Source organism: Limanda limanda, chromosome 15, assembly GCF_963576545.1.
Source record: "Limanda limanda chromosome 15, fLimLim1.1, whole genome shotgun sequence".
Lineage (NCBI taxonomy): Eukaryota > Metazoa > Chordata > Actinopteri > Pleuronectiformes > Pleuronectidae > Limanda > Limanda limanda.
Window position 1 is genome coordinate 4,388,146 of NC_083650.1, and position 19,117 is coordinate 4,407,262.

Here is a 19,117-nt window from a genome sequence, read left to right on the forward strand (position 1 = left end):
CAGCTCAAAGATCTGAGGACATTCAGGAGCCAGGATTATTTCATCTGAAAGCTCCAGCATGATTTATAAGAGTTCCATTAAAACGAAATGTTTGAGTCAGTGGAAGCAGGAGGTTGTAATAAAACCAGTCTTCAGCTCGTCTCTGGGTCTCAGGGTGTCTGTCCTGATCGGAGAGGCAGTGCTGTTTGTTTTTACCTGGGAGTTCACTGACGTCACCTGAGGTGTTGTGAGAGCGATGGTGACAAATGAGGCCAGCCAAAACACACACAAACAAAAACAACAAAAGAACACACAAACAAATAAAACTGATGAAAAACGGACAGATTCTTGCTGCTTAAATTAGTTATTATCTCTTTAAAACACACTTAAGGGTCTAAAAGCGTTTTTTTTACAGACAAAGCTTAGTGATGCTAGCGTCATCGGCTCGTTTCTATTTTCTCAGTGGGTAAAACGTAAAGCAGGCAGGTTCACCAGGAAGCAGAGGAGAGAAAAGCAGGACTTATTTAGTAGTAAAAACACTGCCATGCACACGCTCCTCCTGAACACCATAAAACACACACACTCTCACACACACACACACACACACAGACACTGTACCGATCTGTCCGGTGGCGATGACGTTTTTGTATTTCGGGTGCTGGTTGACGGTTAGACAGAGGATGTCGTCAGTGTGTTCCAGGTAGAAACTCTGAGTTGCTGCAGCAGAAGACAACACGTGGAACCGTTATTGACGATGTGACGCTTTCACCGATGGTAGTCACGTCATGTAACTGATAAGAACCAATCAGGAAGAGAACGTGGGCGTCTGTGTCATCCTTTATTAAAGTCTCAGTTTCTCAGAGTTTTCGAACTAAAACGAGACCAGCAGCGTTTACACAAGTCTCTGATTGAGAAGTTTAAATCTCTGTTTGGTGTCCACCACACGGCTCATACATTTGGATCTATGACGATGTGTGGGTCATGATTATGTGGCGTGCTGTGGTTACCAGTGGTGAGGCTGTGGACGATGGCCGTGGCGGCGGTGTGATAGACGATCTCAGAGCCGTCGTTGAGGTAGTGCAGGTTGTTACGACAATCGAAGCCTCGGAAACCAAACACGTGATCCAAGACCAGGTCCTGCAGAGGGACGGGACAGAGGTGAACAGGAGGCCGGACGGATGGACAGACAGAGGGAGAGAGAGACAAAGATAGACAGACTTTACCTCGACTAGTCTCTTCTTCTTTGACACGTTGTTCTTCTGGAGTTTCTCCGGCTGCGGCGCCGCTCGACTGACTGGCGGCCTGAGGATCAATCAGTCTATTAATGACATCATCAATCATGCCGTTCAAAGAGAAACATTCTTATCCCAACGAGCTGACGTCTGGAGGACAGACAGGTGGAGACAGTGAGACAGAGTGGTCGGCCTCAGGGCAGACAGTCACACAGTAGTGTGTAGTGACGGACAGGACTGATGCAGACAGATGTTTGGAGTTCACATTTGGACGTTATCACCAAATGTTAAGTTACAACAAATCAATTTTTATTGCAAATGTTTCTGTGGCAGAGACAGAGACGTTACTCTTCCTACCAGGTTTGTGTTCAATCAAAATCATTTTAAAATATTTTCTTCAAGGTAAAAAACCCATTGTGTTGCTTTAACTGTCGACAGTGATTCACAACATCTGGATCTGAACTGCAAACAATCATCAGACTTCTTCCCATGTTGTCTTTTATCTGTAGGTGAGTTCTGAGGACAATTGTTTTCTTCTTGGACGCTGTCAATGTGAGGTGATGTCGACAGGAGTGGGATGCGTGCGCACACACAGACACACAGACACACACACACACACACACACACACACACACACACACACACACGCACACAAATGAAGAGATAGACAACACAAAGGAACAGGTAGTCAGGTGGGCAGGTGTTACCTGGATCCCCTGGAGAGCAGAGGGACAGAACCAAGGTACAGAGCTTTAGAAACACACACATACACACACACACTCACACACACACACACACATTGTGACACACTCAAACTCGCAGACACACACACACACAGACACACTCAAACACACACACACATATACAGGCCTCATGCTTCACAGAAACTTTGAAGTGACTAACTGTGGCTCTAGCTACATGCTGACAAAATGCTAACATGCTACTGCTCCATAATATATCAGTCCTGTCAGGCTAACATGCTAGCATAGCTAATGGCGTTGACAGGCTAACATGCACAGGTTGTCAGGAGGTCTTTGGAGATCAGATCCAAACGCTTCCTCTACAGAGGAGCAGACGGACGACCAGAACAAGATGTGAGAAAGATGAGGAAGAGGCAGAGGAGGTCGTTTTAAATTGCAAAAGAGAGGAAGAAGAGGATGAGGAGGAGAAACATATGAAAGGATGACCCCAAAATAAAGAAAGAAATAATAGTAGAACAAATTGAAATCAGGGCTGTGCTCCCTCCAGGTCCTTACTTTGTCTAAGCTTACAAATTATTTGTTTTTTACCCAGTCTGAGTTTATGTGTCTGATGACGCTGTTTGTTTGTGTGTGTGTGTGTGTGTGTGTTTGTGAGTGTTGTGGTTTTTGCCGCCTCACAATTCTCTAGACAGGAGAAACCCTATAATGACGTTACTAAAGGCTCATTTATGCTCAGTGTTAGAAATGTATAGAGAAACAGACGGACGCCTTGTTTCCATATCAAGTCTTCTATAAAAAAAAATTCCATTCATTCAAACCTGAACATATTCGTGATTTTTAAAAGGTTATTCTGTCGTATCCTTGATAGTCACCCACTGTCTCTGTCACTATCATGTGTGGTCAACTCTTTCCTGTAATGATTTATGAGCTACAGCTCACACAGTTTAATGAAATCCCTCCTCCTGCATCATATCGACATGTTCCCTCTCTGAAAACCATCACCACAGTAAGTACCAGCTCATACTTACTTGACAATGCCCTGCCTCCAGGGGAATGCAAGTTAAAACACAACAAAGATATTAAAGACTTTCTACCAGCAAGAACACTCAGGCAACAGGGGACCACCAAGGGACAAACACTAAGAACTACATGAGGACACAAAGTGAACAAAACAACACTGTCCAAACTGCTGTGAGCTTCTGAGCGTCACCAGCTCGACGGGGAAGTTGCGGCTTTATTATCACATTTTTAGACGATTTAAATCCAGTAAGACATGCACATATAACATAATGGGCCGAGTGAGCACAGAGGTCAGAGGCCTAGTTGTTTCGTGTTTTTTAAACACGAAACAACTATAAAGAGACAAAAAAAGAAGAAGATAGATGGTTAATAACTAATAATAAGAGACAAAAAATTACTAGTAAGAGAGAAATATGTGCAAAGATATACTGCTTATGCTAAACATCTACAGAGAAACAACAGATGCAAACAACCGTAAAGAGACAGACATTGACAGTAAATGTAAATGACCTCAAACAGATATTAAATAACTACAAAGAGGCTGGAAATGACTCTTAAAAGACCAAAATGACAAACTACAAAATGATTAAAAATGCTTTAGTGCAGGAGCTTTGACATGTCTGTGCTCGGAGCCTCATTGTGTCGTGATCTGTCCATGTTCCAAATATTTCCGTTGATCATCTTCAGTTGGAATACGAGATGTCAGAGCAGGGGTGTTTCTAGGATTAAAAGAAAGGGGGGGCTTAGCCCCTAAGGAGGTTGAATGTTTGCGCGCACAGCGCGCGCCAATTTTTTTTGGGCTCATTTGGGGCTGCGGATATCCATTGTTTCAGACAGTTCATAGATTGGTTCAATCAGAAAGAGTGTGATTTTTCTCTGTATCTTTGCTTGCATTCATTTAGTATAAGAAGAGACAGAATTTCAGGGTCATTGTGAAATTTGACAACACAAATATGAAATTTTCTCAAATAGAGAGAAATAATTTTCCTGCTTGTAAAGGAAAGACGGATATACTAGTTTTCATAAACCTAAATTTAAGCAGGTAACAATCGTTAACAACTACAGATAGCCACATTCTGTAACTACCTGTACTTACAGTTTCACTCCGTGCATCATTTACTATGCGCTAAACTCCTTGGCTGTAATCCTGCTGTCTTGATGAGAGACGTTACTTGGCAGAGTGAGAAAGCCAGCGCAGCAGCGATGCACACTCCCCAAGGTCCTAGTGCCCGGTCTTTTATTGTTAAGTATGATGAGAGGCTATTGGATTGTAATTGTTTAGGGGGAGAAAACATACAAACCAGAAACGCACTCACATATGTAGCATGTTAGAGTTATAAATAACTTGTCCATGTGTAAAACAATAGTTTAATTTCAAAAAAAAAATTAAAAAAAATCCCAATAATTATTTGGGGAGGCTGAAGAACATTTTAGACGGGCTTCAGCCCCCCTAAAACAGGCCTAACGACGCCCCTGTGTCAGACTATGGTTTTACAGATTTGTAAGTTTCCCCTGAAGACAGAAGCTCAGTGAAACCTTGAAACCTTCACATGTTCTCAGTATGGACACACAGCAAACCAAGCCGTAACATTCAGTGACCATGCAGAAGCCTGTGCATGCATCCAGTACACACACCTACACAGAGACCTAACAACACTGACACACTGGGAATAGTCACTGGGACCACTGACGACAACAAGATGAGAAGTTTCATAAAGTCAGACAGAGTTAGAACCTGCACCAAAACCTACTGTGACCTCTGAGTCTGACAGAAGAAACTCATCTCCATATGTGACTCGATGAAAACAACACAACACAACTTTTTAACTTCAACTAACAGCTCCCTTAAAATTAATTTGATGGTACAAACTTTTGGAAATATTTCTACACATTCTGAGGGGTTGTCCCCTGTTTCCTGAAGAGCAGCTCAAACATGTCACCACAGAATCGTCTGTCCACAAGGCTCAGTACAGCAGAGTGGACAGAGCTGAGACGGATGGACAGTTTGATGTTAATCAAGTCCACAGTAAAGTGTGCTTTGGGTTCTGGTTAACAGAATATAAAGGAAAATTGGTGTTTAATTATGTCTTATTGAAATATTTATAATTTGTATAAAGTGAAAAACTTAAATCTAATCAGTTATTCCATGAGTATAAGTGAACATTGGTGCCGATATCTCAAGGCGTTCTTGAGATATCGTGTCCACAAGAATTGGACAGACGGACAGCCAGATAATATAATGTCTTTGGCCACTAGGTGGAGACGAATACTAGTTTCCACCAACAAGCAGATTTGTCTGGTGCAGCTTTAAACTCGAAATACCCACCTGCCCAAAACAACTAGTTGTCATGGGGATTAATGAGTGTGTGTGTGTGTGTGTGTGTGTGTGTGTATGTGTGTGTGTGATATGTGTATACCTCTCCTCAGCAGACAGCTCCTTCAGCTGTTGATGAGGTTTGGTTCCTCTCATCTCTCGGATGCTGACGGCATAAATCTTGGTGCTGTAATCCACCGTCTTCTCTCGGGCGACGTCACTGTCGTAGCCTTTCAACACAAACAGTCATGACCAGCTGCTCCTCTGCAGGTCGACCAGTGCAGTTATAAACTTCACCCACCTCCATCCTCCTCGGTGTCGTCGTCCGACTCCTCGCTGTCCACAAGGGGTCGGTTGTCGCGTAACACAGGCCCCTCCCCGTCCCCAGCGACCCCGCCTCCTCGCTCCCTCGCCCAGATCATCAGGGCTGTGTCAGCCCCGCCCACCGTCAGTAGGGTGGAGTCTTCCTGAGCCCAGCGGACATTGGTCACCTGAGCGCTGTGGCCTACGTAGCGCTTAAAACGAGCGAACTGACCCTGGAGGGAGGATGAAGAAAAGAAATACACCTGCTCATTCACATTGAATCAATAGTACTAAATACTTTTATTATCATATATACCACATATCTTTAATTTTCAGTAATCTCAGTATTTTATTTTCATCCAGATTAAGGGATTATCTCTGGACCTTTTAAGGACATATCTAGACCAGAGGTAAACTTTGCTTTAAGAGAATCTTATGCTGATGTAAAATCTAAGTGTAGCAGTGAACCTGTCTTACTCTGACGGGGTAGCTGAACAGCTTGAGGAAGCCGAAGTCGTCTCCGGTGGCAAGCAGGGCTCGGTCCCTGGTGAGCGACGCGGCGTTGACGTCGGTGATGTCGCTGTGCGTCGGCCAGATTCCCTCACAGCTTGAACCCAGAACACACGTCCAGCTGGACCAGTCCATCCGCTCCAGCTACACAAAGAACAAAGTAAAACACACGACAATATGAGGAAGACACACAAACATTTCTGAGAAGACGTGTCATCATCAACAGCCACATCATTGGATTTGAAAATGTATCTCTGAGCATGTGTGTTTCACTTCTGTGTGTTCAGATCCGACTGACTTATGACCTCTGCTGGAAGTTCATGTTTGTTGCAGACCAGATACACACATGCACGTGCACACACACAATCACACACACCCTGACCTCAGCGTTCTTGATTGTTTGTCTTCTTCCTCTTGGGGCTTCGAAGAAAAGCTGCTCTTTAGCTCCTGTGTTCACCTGCAGCAGTTTACCTACACACACACACACACACACACACACAAAGCTAAGACACGTGTGGACGGAAGACAACTTCAGGAACGAACAGCATTAAAAGAGTTGTTTTACCTCGAGCGTCCCAGTCGATGTGTGTGATGTAGCTGGACGCTCCTTTACAGATTCCCACTCTCTTACTGCTCTGCACGTTGTAGATGTCCACAAAGCTGTCGTGCGACGCCACCGCCAGGAACTTTCCAGAGTCTGAGAGAAGATGTCCCACACAAGGATGAGTGGATTGTCTGTGTCAATATGAGTGTACATATGTGTATGTGTGTGTGTGTGTGTGTGTGTACCTGGCGTGAAGCGGATGTCAGAGATGGCGTCACGTCGATGGTGGAAGCTCAACAGATCCTCCAGCGTGTCAGCGTTCACCACCAGGACGCCGCCATCACTCAGACCGACCGCCAACGCCTTGCCATCGGGAGAGAAGACGCAGCAGCGGCCACCTGGAAAACACACACAAACACACACAGTTGATTAGTTACCTCCTCTTATTTGATTGTTGTGGTATCGTAACAACTAGTGTGTCAGCCACACTCTGGCGTTCTGGCCCTGTAGATGTTTCTCTGACCTCTCTTCAGCTTGCGGACGGCGACCATGCGGTGATTGGCTGACGTCTCCCACACTCGCAGGGTTTTATCGTCGCTGACGGTGGCACAGATATGGAGGAGAGGGTGGGGGGCCAGACCCCAGACTTCACCCTCCATGTGACCCTACACACACACACACACACACACACACACACACACACACACACGTTAATCAAAAAGAAGACATTCATTCTGCTGTTCACTTCATCATGCCCTCCCACACTTCTCAAACCAAACCTACGCTGAAAGACACATTCCTTAACACACAAGACCTTTACAGACACACACACACACACACACACACACACACACACACACAAAGAGACACACACACACACAATTCTGTTTCCGTCACTGCACACACCAACATCTAAAAGCACTCAGGTATGTCACTGAGGAAATATCACAAGCTTCATGCAACTAAGACACCAAGTTCATTTCATTTCAAAAGTAGGCGAGTGTGTGTGTGTGTGTGTGTGTGTGTGTGTGTGTGTGTGTGTGTGTGTGTGTGACTGCCCATCGATCCACAGCAGTCAGCTCTCCTCACCATGGCAACAGGTGCCGTACCAGACTACCAGACATTTAGAGAATCCCCATCTTTTCACCTTCTCTCTCTCTCTCACACACACACACACACACACACACACACACACACACACACACACACACACACACACACACACACACACACACACACACACACACACACACACACACACACACACACACACTTGTTGTATACCTGCACCAGCAGAGTCATGGGTCCAGTCTTGTCAATCTCTAGAACTTCTCCGTTTTTGGTTCCCACCAGGATGTGACCATGACCCAGAGTGATGGCTCTGATGGACGGGTTGTCCTCCAGCAGCAGGCCTGTACACAAACACACGCACACACACACACACACACACACACACACACACACACACACACACACACACACACACACACACACACACACACACACACAAAGACACACACACACACACACACACACACACACACACACACAGATAGATAAAGTCAGCAGAGAGAAGTGGCTCGTTTGTTTCAGTTTTAAAGTCAGTGTCCCCACGTGTCCAGGTGGTGGCAGTGTTGAACACTACATGTGACAGCTGGAATCTGAAGCCACAATTATGATGCTCAATATACTTTAATGCACAAAACCTAAAACACATAAGAGGAGCTTGACACAGCTTAAAAAAAACGATGAACCCCTGTTAACAGATCATCTTTGTCTATCAAAGGAGGATTATTCTGTCTGGAGCTGATCTGAGTGTTTGTACCTTTGGAGCCTGGAGACAGAGACGCTCTCTTGATGGCGTAGGTCTTCAGGCAGCGATCGAACATGTCGTCCCACAGCTCCACCACGCCGTCCTTCCCGCCGGTCACGAAGCCCTGACAGAAGATTTATATTCATCAACAGGTTTTGTTTCTCCAAAACAAACTCTCACAAGAACAACTGCAGATCAAACAATTCAAAATCGAGTCTACAGATCCTGATATTTCTGACATCTGTCTCCATAAATGATGTCAGGGTCATTGAGTTTTCACAAAATAATCTGTAAAGACTTTAATTGTAAACGATACAGAACAACAACAGCAGACGTTTCTTTCTAATGTGCTGAACGTGTGGTTTAAAAGTCCATGAACCCACAGATATAACTTGCATCTCTAACAGAAGATATCTTGTATATCATCATTTCTCTTCTCTAAGATACTGTCGCATCCTCCCTCGTCCTTCCTCCCTCCCTCTCTCTCTCCCTCTCCCTCCCTCTCTCTCGGAGCTGTGCGCTGTCGTTCTCTCTCCTGACAGATTTTTCTCCCTCGTCCTCCCACTCAACCTGGAGCCTCAGATCTGTTTGAAGTCACTCGGTTTCCTCTGAAGACTCTCTCACAGACAGTGTTTGCTTCTGAACACTTTATTTTTACTTCAGGATAGAACTTAGAGACTCAAAAAACAGTCATTTCTGCCCCTGAATTGTCACAATAATAAAGAGATTCTGCTTCTTAAACGGGGGCAAGATTATTTTCATCTTTATAATTATTAGAAACTTGCAGAACCATGAACACTATTCACAGACCAAACAAAAAAAATCAAAGATGGTGTCTGTCATTTTAGGTCATTCTTATCACACTGGTGTTTGTTCAAGTGTTCATGTTTCTGATCAGTTTGGTTTTAATTGAATTGAATTAAAACACAAGCTCAGACATCATGATTGACAGCTGAGACTGACTCGTGATTGGTCAACACACAGGAAACGATGCAGCGTGTAATCCAGGGCGAGTCTGTAATTTGATCTGACCGAAATCAGCCTCACTCTCCTGCAATCAATGTTCTCAGAGCTGAATTCATCCATCACTTTCTGCTGCTGCTTCACTTTCTATGTGAACGACGAATCTGTCAGAGATCAGTTTGTGATCGTTTATCAAAATGTGTCTGGGAAACAAGAGCAAGGACATTTTCAGCTCTTTTCACTGTGTGGAAACTGAATGAAGAATTTGTTGAATCAGAAAACAGATTCGCCAGCTGAGGACGCGGCCCCAAATGTTTGTACAACACTGTGTTTACACCTCATTATCTCAAACATTGTGTTTTCAAACAGTGAGAAATAAACTTTCTATAATAGAAATGCTCTTCCACCGGCTACAGTGTATTGTTTGTGTGAGAATCTTCAAATGCTTAAAATCTGTAAAATCTGCTTAGCTTCACCCTAGAGGTTACGAAGTCAATAAAGTGTAATACATGATAAAAGTTCTAAAATGAATAGAGACAGACACACACCTTGTCCAGGGAGAACATGGCGAACACTGGTCCATCGTGAGCTTTCACAGTTTTCATCAGCAGCGGCTCCTTCCAGATGTAAACGTCTCCAGTGGCGGCTCCGGTGAACACCAGTGCCTCGGTGCGGCCGTAGCACGCCGACATCATGGTCTCCAGCCGACTGACGCTCCTGAACACACCACGCCTGGAGGTCAGACCACCACCTGGAGGACAGAGGTGGAGGTGCACAATTGGACGATTAGCCCAGGAAACAAAAGTGAAACTCATTGTGACCTAACAAAATTCCCTTTACTTTATGAACACGTTACCTGAAGAACCCTTCGAGAGAATCCTTACAAATTTTTTGCAAATGTTCACTTTGATTCACGGATTAACTGATTATATTTTGGTGGTCAAAGGTCAAAGGTCAATCTCACAAACTTCACAACTCTGCTGTTGTAAGAGAATCATTATTCCATAACGTAAAGCAGATTTAAACATCATTTATTTGTAGAAAATGAAAGTGTGAATCACACTGAATAAAATACTGAGCGTATCATGTGTGTGTGTCTTTAGAGTGGACAAAGTTATTGTGACTCACAACTCGAGGTCACAGACTTTCATAAATGATTCTTCATTAGATTCATTTAAATGTTAATTGTCTCTTTTGGGACACCGGCTGCTGCAGCAGGGAAAGGTCAGCGGAGGACGACAGAGTATAAATAACTTAACGGTGAACTGGGAAATTAAATGCAGCACAAACGGCGAGAACAGCACCAGAAACAAATGTTGTGTCTGTAAAAAAGCCAATTAAAGAGAACTCAACCCATTTTAAATCCCTATTAGGAACTTCCAGTCCCGTGGACATCCTCAGGTCGAACCTAACGCTGTTGCAGTAACTTTAATGAATGTCCTTTACGTTTGACTGAATCAGGGTCAAACGTCTCTCCTGCAGTTTTACCTGCATGCTGCCAGAACTTGATGTGTTTGATTCCCACGGTTACCAGTTTGTCCATCACCAGGGGATTACACTTCACCACAAATATCTTCTCCTTATGACCCCTGCAGACAGAGAGACACAGGTAAACGTCTGTGTACGTCGAGAGAGTTCATGTGAGAAAACAGCAGGAAGATGTCACGGTGAGCGAGTGGACGTGTTGATTCATTTCTAACACCAGGCTGCACCTGGCAGTGGCGAGTTTCTCTCCTCTCTTCCAGTCCCAGACGACGATCGAGTGTCCGTCATCGACTCCAACAGAGACCAGACTCTTTCCATCAGCTGCAGGAGAAACACAGATATCAGATGTAATATTACAGCTGATGATCTGGGCCCTCACACGTCCCCATGTCATCTGATCGATCAGATCTCAAATTCACAGATGTTGATACCAGGTGTCAACAGGGTCACACACACACAAATCACTCTGTATTTACCACCTACTGAACTACGTGCACATTATTCTACCACAAGTCACACAGGGTAGATACCTGAGAAGTCCAGAGCGCACACTCCTCTCTGGTGAAATCCCTTCAGTAACGAGAGGCACTTCATGGTCTGGATGTCCCACACATGGACGGCTGGATCCCGTCCCACCTGCACCACACACATCACAGGGTTTTATTTTCTGCATGTTGTGTTTCTGATCAGATTCTGTTAAACCGACAAACCTGAGTAAATCTGAAAAACTGTTCCTGAGCCAGTGTATGCGTGTGTTTGTTCGTGTGTGCATGTGCTTGTGTGTGTATGTGTGTGTGTGTGTGTGTGTGTGTGTGTGTGTGTGTGTGTGTGTGTGTGTGTGTGTGTGTGTGTGTGTGTGTGTGTGTGTGTGTGTGTGTGTGTGTGTGTGTGTGTGTGTGTGTGTGTGTGTGTGTGTGCACCTGTCCTGTAGCAGCGTAGTCCTTCAGCGGGTGGATGCTGAGGCTGAGGATGTCGTCGTCGTGGCCGAGGTAGAAGCGCTGGCTGTGCAGCTGCCGGTTGTAGACCACGCCCACCGCCGCCACATGATACAGCACCTCCCCACCCTGAGTGTAGAACAAGTTGTTCCTGCAGTCATAACCACGGTACCTGCACGAGAGAGAGAGAGAGAGAGAGAGAGAGAGAGAGAGAGAGAGAGAGAGAGAGAGAGAGAGAGAGAGAGAGAGAGAGAGAGAGAGAGAGAGAGAGATTTCCTACATGTGCTGGAACTTAAAATGTCAAGTTTAATTAGAAAATAATGATCAAAGCATGTATTTTTTAGCATGTTTTCCATCTTTATAAACATGTTTTGCTGCAGCCTCTATGTGCATACAAGAGATGTGTGATCTCATAAGATCACCGTCTATTTATTCAGACACAACACCAACATATCACTGTCATCAGCTTTATTCAGAGGCACAAACAAACTGATGTTACCCGTGAACAAACTGCAGCCGGAGGCCCTGGTCCGGTCCTTGCTGCCTCTTCAGAGATCCGACCTGCTGCTTCTTCTCTCTGCTCTGCTGCCGCAACTGAGGCAGGTCCTCCTTGTACACCTGCACCAACACACACACACGTACACACACATGACAAAGATTATGGAAATTACTACGTTTACATAGCTTGACATTACAACATGTGCCATCAACATGTGGGAAAAGATTTAATATAAGATTTCCTTTCACACATCGATCTTCTCCATTTTTTAATTTCAAAAGTCAATAATAATTCCTCCATAATCTCAAAATGAAGTAATGTCTGTCCACACGTTTCTCTGCTTCTCTTCTCTGAACACTCTCTGCAGCATTTCGCCTGCTCATTGTTCATGCAAATTATTCTGCTGAGAGTGAGTTGGCGTGTTTCAGTCGTCTGGGAGTTTCACATGGAGAGACTTTCGCTCCCAGGAGGTTTAGGATTGGCAGCGCTCCACTTACAGAGCTGCATATTTCTGGAGCATCGTGGTGGATCAATGCTTTCAACTACAGACCATGTAACTGGGACTGGCATCTTAAAGTCCTGGATTTTTCTAATATTTTCTCTAATCATCAAAACACATTTTTCCTCTTCTTCTTCTTGCTCCTGTGTGAGAGGGAGTCAAACACTGGAGGCTGAAGATAAACACCTATTTTTAGCATCTCAGGTTAGAAGAAATTCTTGGATCCTTTACTTATGCTTAAAGATCAAAAAACAATATAACTAGAATTGCTACGCAGCGGCGGTCTCCACACACAACCAGTGCAGTTTCAGTCCCTTCAAGTGTTCCTGACATCACATTAATATGCAGCCACCTCCCAAATCTGCACAGTTCATCTCCAGGTCCAGGTGAACGTTTGCAACAAACATCCTCAAGGCGATTTTGAGATAAGATGTTTACAGGAATGGGACGGGCGAACAAGACTGAAACGTGATGCCTCCAGCTGCTGTGTGAGGGGCACAGAGGAGTCAACACAGAATGAGGGAATGAAGGAGGGAGAGAACGTCAGAAGATACACGGACAAAAATACGAGAGGAGGAAACTGAAGAGAAGGAAACAAGAAGAAGGATTTGTGAGAATGGAGTGAGAGGAGGGAAGAAAGGGAGGACGAGTACATGAACATGCAATAACAACGGTAAACAAATTCATGCTCTCCTGTTCTCCTCCTTCAATTAAACTCAAACACACACACACACACACACACACACACACACACACACACACACACACACACACACACACACACACACACACACACACACACACACACACACACACACACACACACACACACACACACACACTCTCTGAGCTCTATCTCCAAACAGCACATTGTTGCGACACAGCCAAAGTGACTGTAGTCACAGGGACCCGAGCCAGGGAGCGGCTGGCGCTGGAGATAAGGCGTGTTTCACAATCACCATGGCAACCACACAGCTCATGGGAATAAAAAACGAGGGGCTGCTATGAAGCAGTCTGTGTTAAAAAAAATAAAAACACTCTGCGGTAAAACCACTTGGGAGCAGCGGAGGGTTTGGTGCCTTGCTTCGAGGCTAAAGGTCAAAGCAGCAGCTCGTACCTGTCGGTCATAGTGGATCTGAGTTTCCTGCTCGATGTCCGAGTCGAGCTCCGGGACGTCCGACACGTCGCTGTCGGACTCCTCGCTGTTGGAGTCTCCATGACTGTCTGCAGAGGACGGGCAGGTTCAGTTTAACCAGATCAAATAAACTAACTATAATTAGAAAAACTATTAACAGCTTTAATCTAATCACCACAAACCGTCTTATGTGAACACTCCTATGAAAAACCTACCTTGTATGTTGACGTCCTGTCCTCCGTTCATCACAGACTCGGGCAGAAACCGCCACTGGAAGAGGGCGTGGTCGGCCCCACCTGTGGTCAGCACCCACTGCAGGTCATGTGACCAGCGAACGTTGGTCACGTGGGCAGAGTGCCCGATGTACTTCTTGAATTTGGCTCCTTGGAGAAAAGGACGAGTCAATTTGTAACAACGAAGCAGATGAAAAGAGAAAGAAAGAGACGGAGGGAAAGATAAGACTGAGACCTTTCTTCAGAGAGGGGAAGCGGAAGAGCTTCACGAGGCCGAGGTCGTCTCCGGCCACCAGCACGGCAGCAGAGTGATTGGCGTCCACGGCGTTGATCTGGGTTAGATCTGAGTATTTAGGCCAGATGCCACAGACCTCTGAGCCCAGGACGCCGCTCCAAGACGCCCAGCGTTGACCTTTGACCTCCTCCTTACTGACAATGTGCTTCCCCACTGTTGGAGGGAGAGGAGAGAGGAGAGAGGAGAGAGGGGAGAGGAGAGAGGAGAGAGGAGAGAGGAGAGAGGAGAGAGGAGAGAGGAGAGAGGAGAGAGGAGAGAGGAGAGAGGAGAGAGGAGAGAGGAGAGAGGAGAGAGGAGAGAGGAGAGAGGAGAGAGGAGAGAGGAGAGAGGAGAGAGGAGAGCGGCGTCGTTTATCTCCTGATGACGATGATAACAAAAAGTCTATTCGACACATCTTTATCAATGATAATCATTTTTAACAGATGAAGACGAGCAGAGGAAATGTGGACGGTGCAGATTTGAATTGAGTGGAGCCTCAGTATCGAGGTTCCACGAATACACATGTTTAGATAATCATGAGTCAGTCTCAACTGTCACTCAAGATGTCTCGTTTTTATATTGAGAAGTAACTAATTTAAACCAGTGACTCACTTGGCATCCGGTAGAAGAGTCGCTCTCCAGCTCCGTCGTTGCTCTGCAGGATCTTGCTGTCCAGAGACCAGTCCAGGTGAGTTATGAAACTGGAGGATTTACAGCATTCTCCCACCTTCAGGCAGACGGACAGGTGAGAACACAGAGGACGGTTACAACAGAGCTTCTTGTGTGGTCACAGTACATCTGAGAATAAACAGTTTTCACATCTAAATAGTCCCGGACCTTCTTGTATCTCTGTGCGACGGCGTAGATGTCCACCAGTCCATCGTTGGAGCCGACAGCGATATACGCTCCGTCCGGAGAGAACTTCATCTCGTGTATCACCTCCTTCCTGTCTTTGATGTGAACGACCTCCGTCATGTCTCTAAGACGCACCGAGACAACACAGAAATATCAAATCAATTCAGTGACCTGTGTGTGTGTCTTTGTGTGTGTGTGTGTGTGTGTGTGTGTGAGTGTGTGTGTGTGTGTGTTGTGTGTGAGTGTGTGTGTGTTACCTGACTCTCAGCACAGTGAAGGATCCGTCCTTCATACCCAGAGCCAGCTGGGATCCGTCCACGCTGAACGCCACACTCCGCACCGCCTCCTCCATGTTACAGCGAGCGATAAGGGAATGATCCACCAAACTCCACAACCTGATACACACACACACACTCTTCAATTTTTGTCTCTGTTTTGTGATATTCTCAGAGATTGTGCAGGACCCTGGCCTTGTAATGCAGCCGTCCTATTAACATGTACGAACCTGACGGAGCGGTCGTCGCTGCCGGTGACAGCCAGAGGTTTCTTGGGGTGAACGTCCAGCGCCCAGAGCTCGCCCTCGCTGTGTCCCTGCATGATCAGCAGCGGCTTGTCCCGGTCCCTCACCATCACCTGGACACACACAGAAACATTATCAGTCTAAAGTCTAAACTGTGTTTTTTGTTGCTCACCATTATTTTGTTTCTTCTTTACCTCAAAGATCTCACTGTCCTGCGTTCCTGCCAGGATCCGGTCGGCGCGCCAGCAGACGCTGCGAATAGACAGATCTGGACGAGGAAGAGGAGAAAGAAAAGTTTGAGTTTGGCAGGAAAACATACTTTACAAACTGGTCCTTTCAGAGATTATGGATGTGATGGTCAGTGAGAAAGTTCTAGAGATCGTCCAGGAGTTTCTAGCATCTTTTAGAGGTTTGAAAGGTCATTGACGACGTCGTAGCCAAACCTCTAGAAGGTTTTTGCAATTCTTTATGAGTTTTTTTGTCCTCTAAAACATTTCTAGTGGACATTTAGGGGATTATATGGTCCTCCAGGTTGTTTAACACCTAAGGGAGAAGTTTCAGACAGCTGGAATAGCATCACTAGAAAAAAAAATTAGGGGACATTTTTGGAAGAATCCCTCGAGTTGAGTTCACTCAGCATTTTATCACAATTCATGACAAGAAGCGTTGAAGATGTCCTGGAGGCTCATGCTGGAACATCATGTTAATGTTGGGACATAAATAAATCACAGGATGAAAAAGGGGGACAAAAATCTGAGCAGAAAAGAAGCTGGAGGGAGGAAAAGAGACGAAGAGAAGAAGTTATTGATCGGAGGAGATTTAATCCAGCTGTAAAAAGACTGGAGAAAAGAAGGAGACAAGGCAGGAAACAGAGATGTGGACAGACGGCATCCGATCGATGAGTATTGACGAGGCGGCGTCTCAGATCCATTAACTCAGGTAATGAGCTTGAAATATCAATGTGAATCTTTACACTGTCCTGAGCTACACTGATTGTTACAGGAGCTGTGATTCTGCAAGAAATTCTCTTGAATTGTCAGACAACAGCATCGAGCATCTCACTGTTTTTGTCTTTAATAGAAAAGAAAGTCTTTTGTTTTACTGTTCGTCTGCAGCTCTTGTTTCTTGCTAATTCACGAACGCTCATATACTTCAGCTGTCCCTAAACTGAAGGATATTCAGCGAGACTTTGAGTATGATTCCAAATTTCCTGACGAATGTGGGGGCGTTGCGATCCAAGGCTGGTCCGTCTATGGTCTCAAAGGTTTTTAAAATTATTAAATAAATGAAAATTCTCTGGTGTGCAGTAGAAGTTTGGAAGACACCCACTAGATTTGTCTGAGGCAGCTGAAGAACCACATTAACTGTTGTCTGTATTTCTGCAGAGATTGAAAACAGTGGAGTCTGACAACTCTCAAAGGAAACCATAAGAAAGTCCCAGTGTTTAATATAACCACTGTTATTCTGATATTCTCACACTGCTTTAAGCTTCACCTGCAGGTTCTTCGTTCAGATATGAAAGAGAAAGGGAGAGAGAGCAGGAACATCACATTTTAAACTCTGTCAGGCTGGTTGTTATAATGAAAATCACAAGTTGTTCTCGGTACCTTCCAGCTTTAAAACACTCCTGTTCCCCGAGAATATAAAACCTAATTAGCAGAGCGGTTCAGCAGCGCAGCACTCGCCAATTAGAGCGTCTGCTGTCGCTGATATCATGACTCAGCGTGTGATGTTTCCCGTAACTTTGTTAGGAACTCGTCCCTGGAGGCTCACGAGCCGAAAACAACCTGATAACACATGAGTTTATGAAGCTAATTGGAAATAATTGGAGGATTTTTGTATAAACACAGGATAAGTGTTCATTACTGTGAGAGAAGAGGGGGGATGTTTTCTAATATTCTAATAGCCAGGAGAAAAATTCACACTAACAAATAATTTCAAAACCACACACATGGTTCTCACGCTGCTTTTTAATATTCTGCCTGGTGTTGTTCAATCAGTTCTCAGCTTCTAACCATTACTCAGGAGACATATCAGTCAACAACATGAAAGTGACTTCATGAGAGAATCTAATAATGGTCATTTTCTCAAAGGGAATCTTTTTATTAACTCTGCTGAGGTTATTATTTCAACCTTGTGCATGTGTTTGTTTGTCAGCAGCCTAGGTAGAGCAGCAGGAGGAAGCAGTTTTCAGGCATAACTTAAAAATTAGTATGCTTATTATGATAAAAAACACTTTATTAAAGGATAGCAATCATCCATTTAAACAGGTATGAGGGTTTTGAGCCACCACCGGCTGGGTTTGCCAGCGACACTTAAACACTTTGAGAAGTTAAATCTCTAACTTCCCCAAAATGACGCCACCCCCAAACCGCAGCTGGGAGCAGAGAAGATAAATATGTTACCTCCCTCATTTCTTCTTTTCTCTTCTAACTTTCTCCTCAGAAATCTTCCTGCAGGGGAAATATAAAAGAGGCGGGGGTTCATCCCTCTTTTCCCAAAGGAACAAATCTCCTGCTGCTGAGTGACATTTAGCAGAGACTGGTTCAAACATTCACCCTCTCCGCCATTTTACAAAATTATAATGGTTCCTTTCTCCAGGTGAAGACACAAGATGACAAACTTTTACTTCTCTGCTCCACTTGTTTTGTTAAAGCTTCTCCAGAAACATTTTTCAGAAAAGAGAGATGAAAATCAGGTCGATCCAGCCGGATGACGACAGACTCAAAAGAAGGTGAATAATTCAAGCCCCCACTTCCTCTGCACTTTTTCAAAAGGAGAGTGAGGCTTCAAAATCTTCAACTGACAAAAGAATATTTCTATAAGTGACCTTATTCTCTCCTTTTCATTCTTTTCTCCAAAAGATCTAAAAGGTGTCTCATAAAAATGTGACTTTAATATGGATACAAATCAGGATTCTTCTGGCAGACAACACAACGCTGACACTTGCTTGAACGTGAAAACAAAACTAACCAGATCAAATTAAACTACGGAGCAAACACATTAATCTTGGTTCAGACTCTCAAATCAGAAAACTAAAAACTACTGATTTCTCCAAGTTTGAAAAGGAGTTCTATTGATGTGTAAAAGTTGAGTTTTCCGCCTTTTAACAAGGATTGACATTAAGCTTTAAACAGCAGGTCAGAGTCTGATAGAGGTTACAGAACCTGAAAGGCCACCGCTCTCATTAACAGGAGAGATCTGTGCTTTTCTAAAGGTCTTTCACAGATGGTGATTTTAAAGTCCATGTCTTTGTCCGACACACTTCTCTGTCTGTCCTCAAAAAAATGGATGAATGTTTTT

The 19,117-nt window shown here is 44.6% G+C and overlaps 1 protein-coding gene across 3 annotated transcripts in view; it reads right to left on the bottom strand.

The window, feature by feature from the left end:
* Positions 1–19,117, bottom strand: part of LOC133020762 (echinoderm microtubule-associated protein-like 6) — a 40,269-nt gene that overhangs the window by 3,342 nt on the left and 17,810 nt on the right. Inside the window, exons 7-35 of one of the 3 annotated variants that reach the window (XM_061087466.1) lie at positions 16,009–16,082; positions 15,800–15,927; positions 15,552–15,689; positions 15,277–15,418; positions 15,052–15,166; positions 14,401–14,613; positions 14,148–14,315; positions 13,915–14,021; positions 12,299–12,417; positions 11,785–11,971; positions 11,395–11,500; positions 11,092–11,185; positions 10,868–10,968; positions 9,928–10,130; positions 8,429–8,540; positions 7,888–8,015; positions 7,127–7,268; positions 6,849–7,001; positions 6,625–6,756; positions 6,442–6,530; positions 6,027–6,203; positions 5,548–5,782; positions 5,350–5,476; positions 2,941–2,955; positions 1,919–1,927; positions 1,203–1,281; positions 987–1,116; positions 598–696; positions 196–216 (exon numbers count right to left, since the gene is read on the bottom strand). In XM_061087466.1, coding sequence (XP_060943449.1) covers positions 196–216; positions 598–696; positions 987–1,116; positions 1,203–1,281; positions 1,919–1,927; positions 2,941–2,955; positions 5,350–5,476; positions 5,548–5,782; positions 6,027–6,203; positions 6,442–6,530; positions 6,625–6,756; positions 6,849–7,001; positions 7,127–7,268; positions 7,888–8,015; positions 8,429–8,540; positions 9,928–10,130; positions 10,868–10,968; positions 11,092–11,185; positions 11,395–11,500; positions 11,785–11,971; positions 12,299–12,417; positions 13,915–14,021; positions 14,148–14,315; positions 14,401–14,613; positions 15,052–15,166; positions 15,277–15,418; positions 15,552–15,689; positions 15,800–15,927; positions 16,009–16,082 — 3,543 coding nt within the window. The remainder of the gene's footprint in view (positions 1–195; positions 217–597; positions 697–986; positions 1,117–1,202; positions 1,282–1,918; positions 1,928–2,940; positions 2,956–5,349; positions 5,477–5,547; positions 5,783–6,026; positions 6,204–6,441; positions 6,531–6,624; positions 6,757–6,848; positions 7,002–7,126; positions 7,269–7,887; positions 8,016–8,428; positions 8,541–9,927; positions 10,131–10,867; positions 10,969–11,091; positions 11,186–11,394; positions 11,501–11,784; positions 11,972–12,298; positions 12,418–13,914; positions 14,022–14,147; positions 14,316–14,400; positions 14,614–15,051; positions 15,167–15,276; positions 15,419–15,551; positions 15,690–15,799; positions 15,928–16,008; positions 16,083–19,117) is intronic. The other 2 variants (XM_061087465.1, XM_061087467.1) reach the window with 2 other exon arrangements.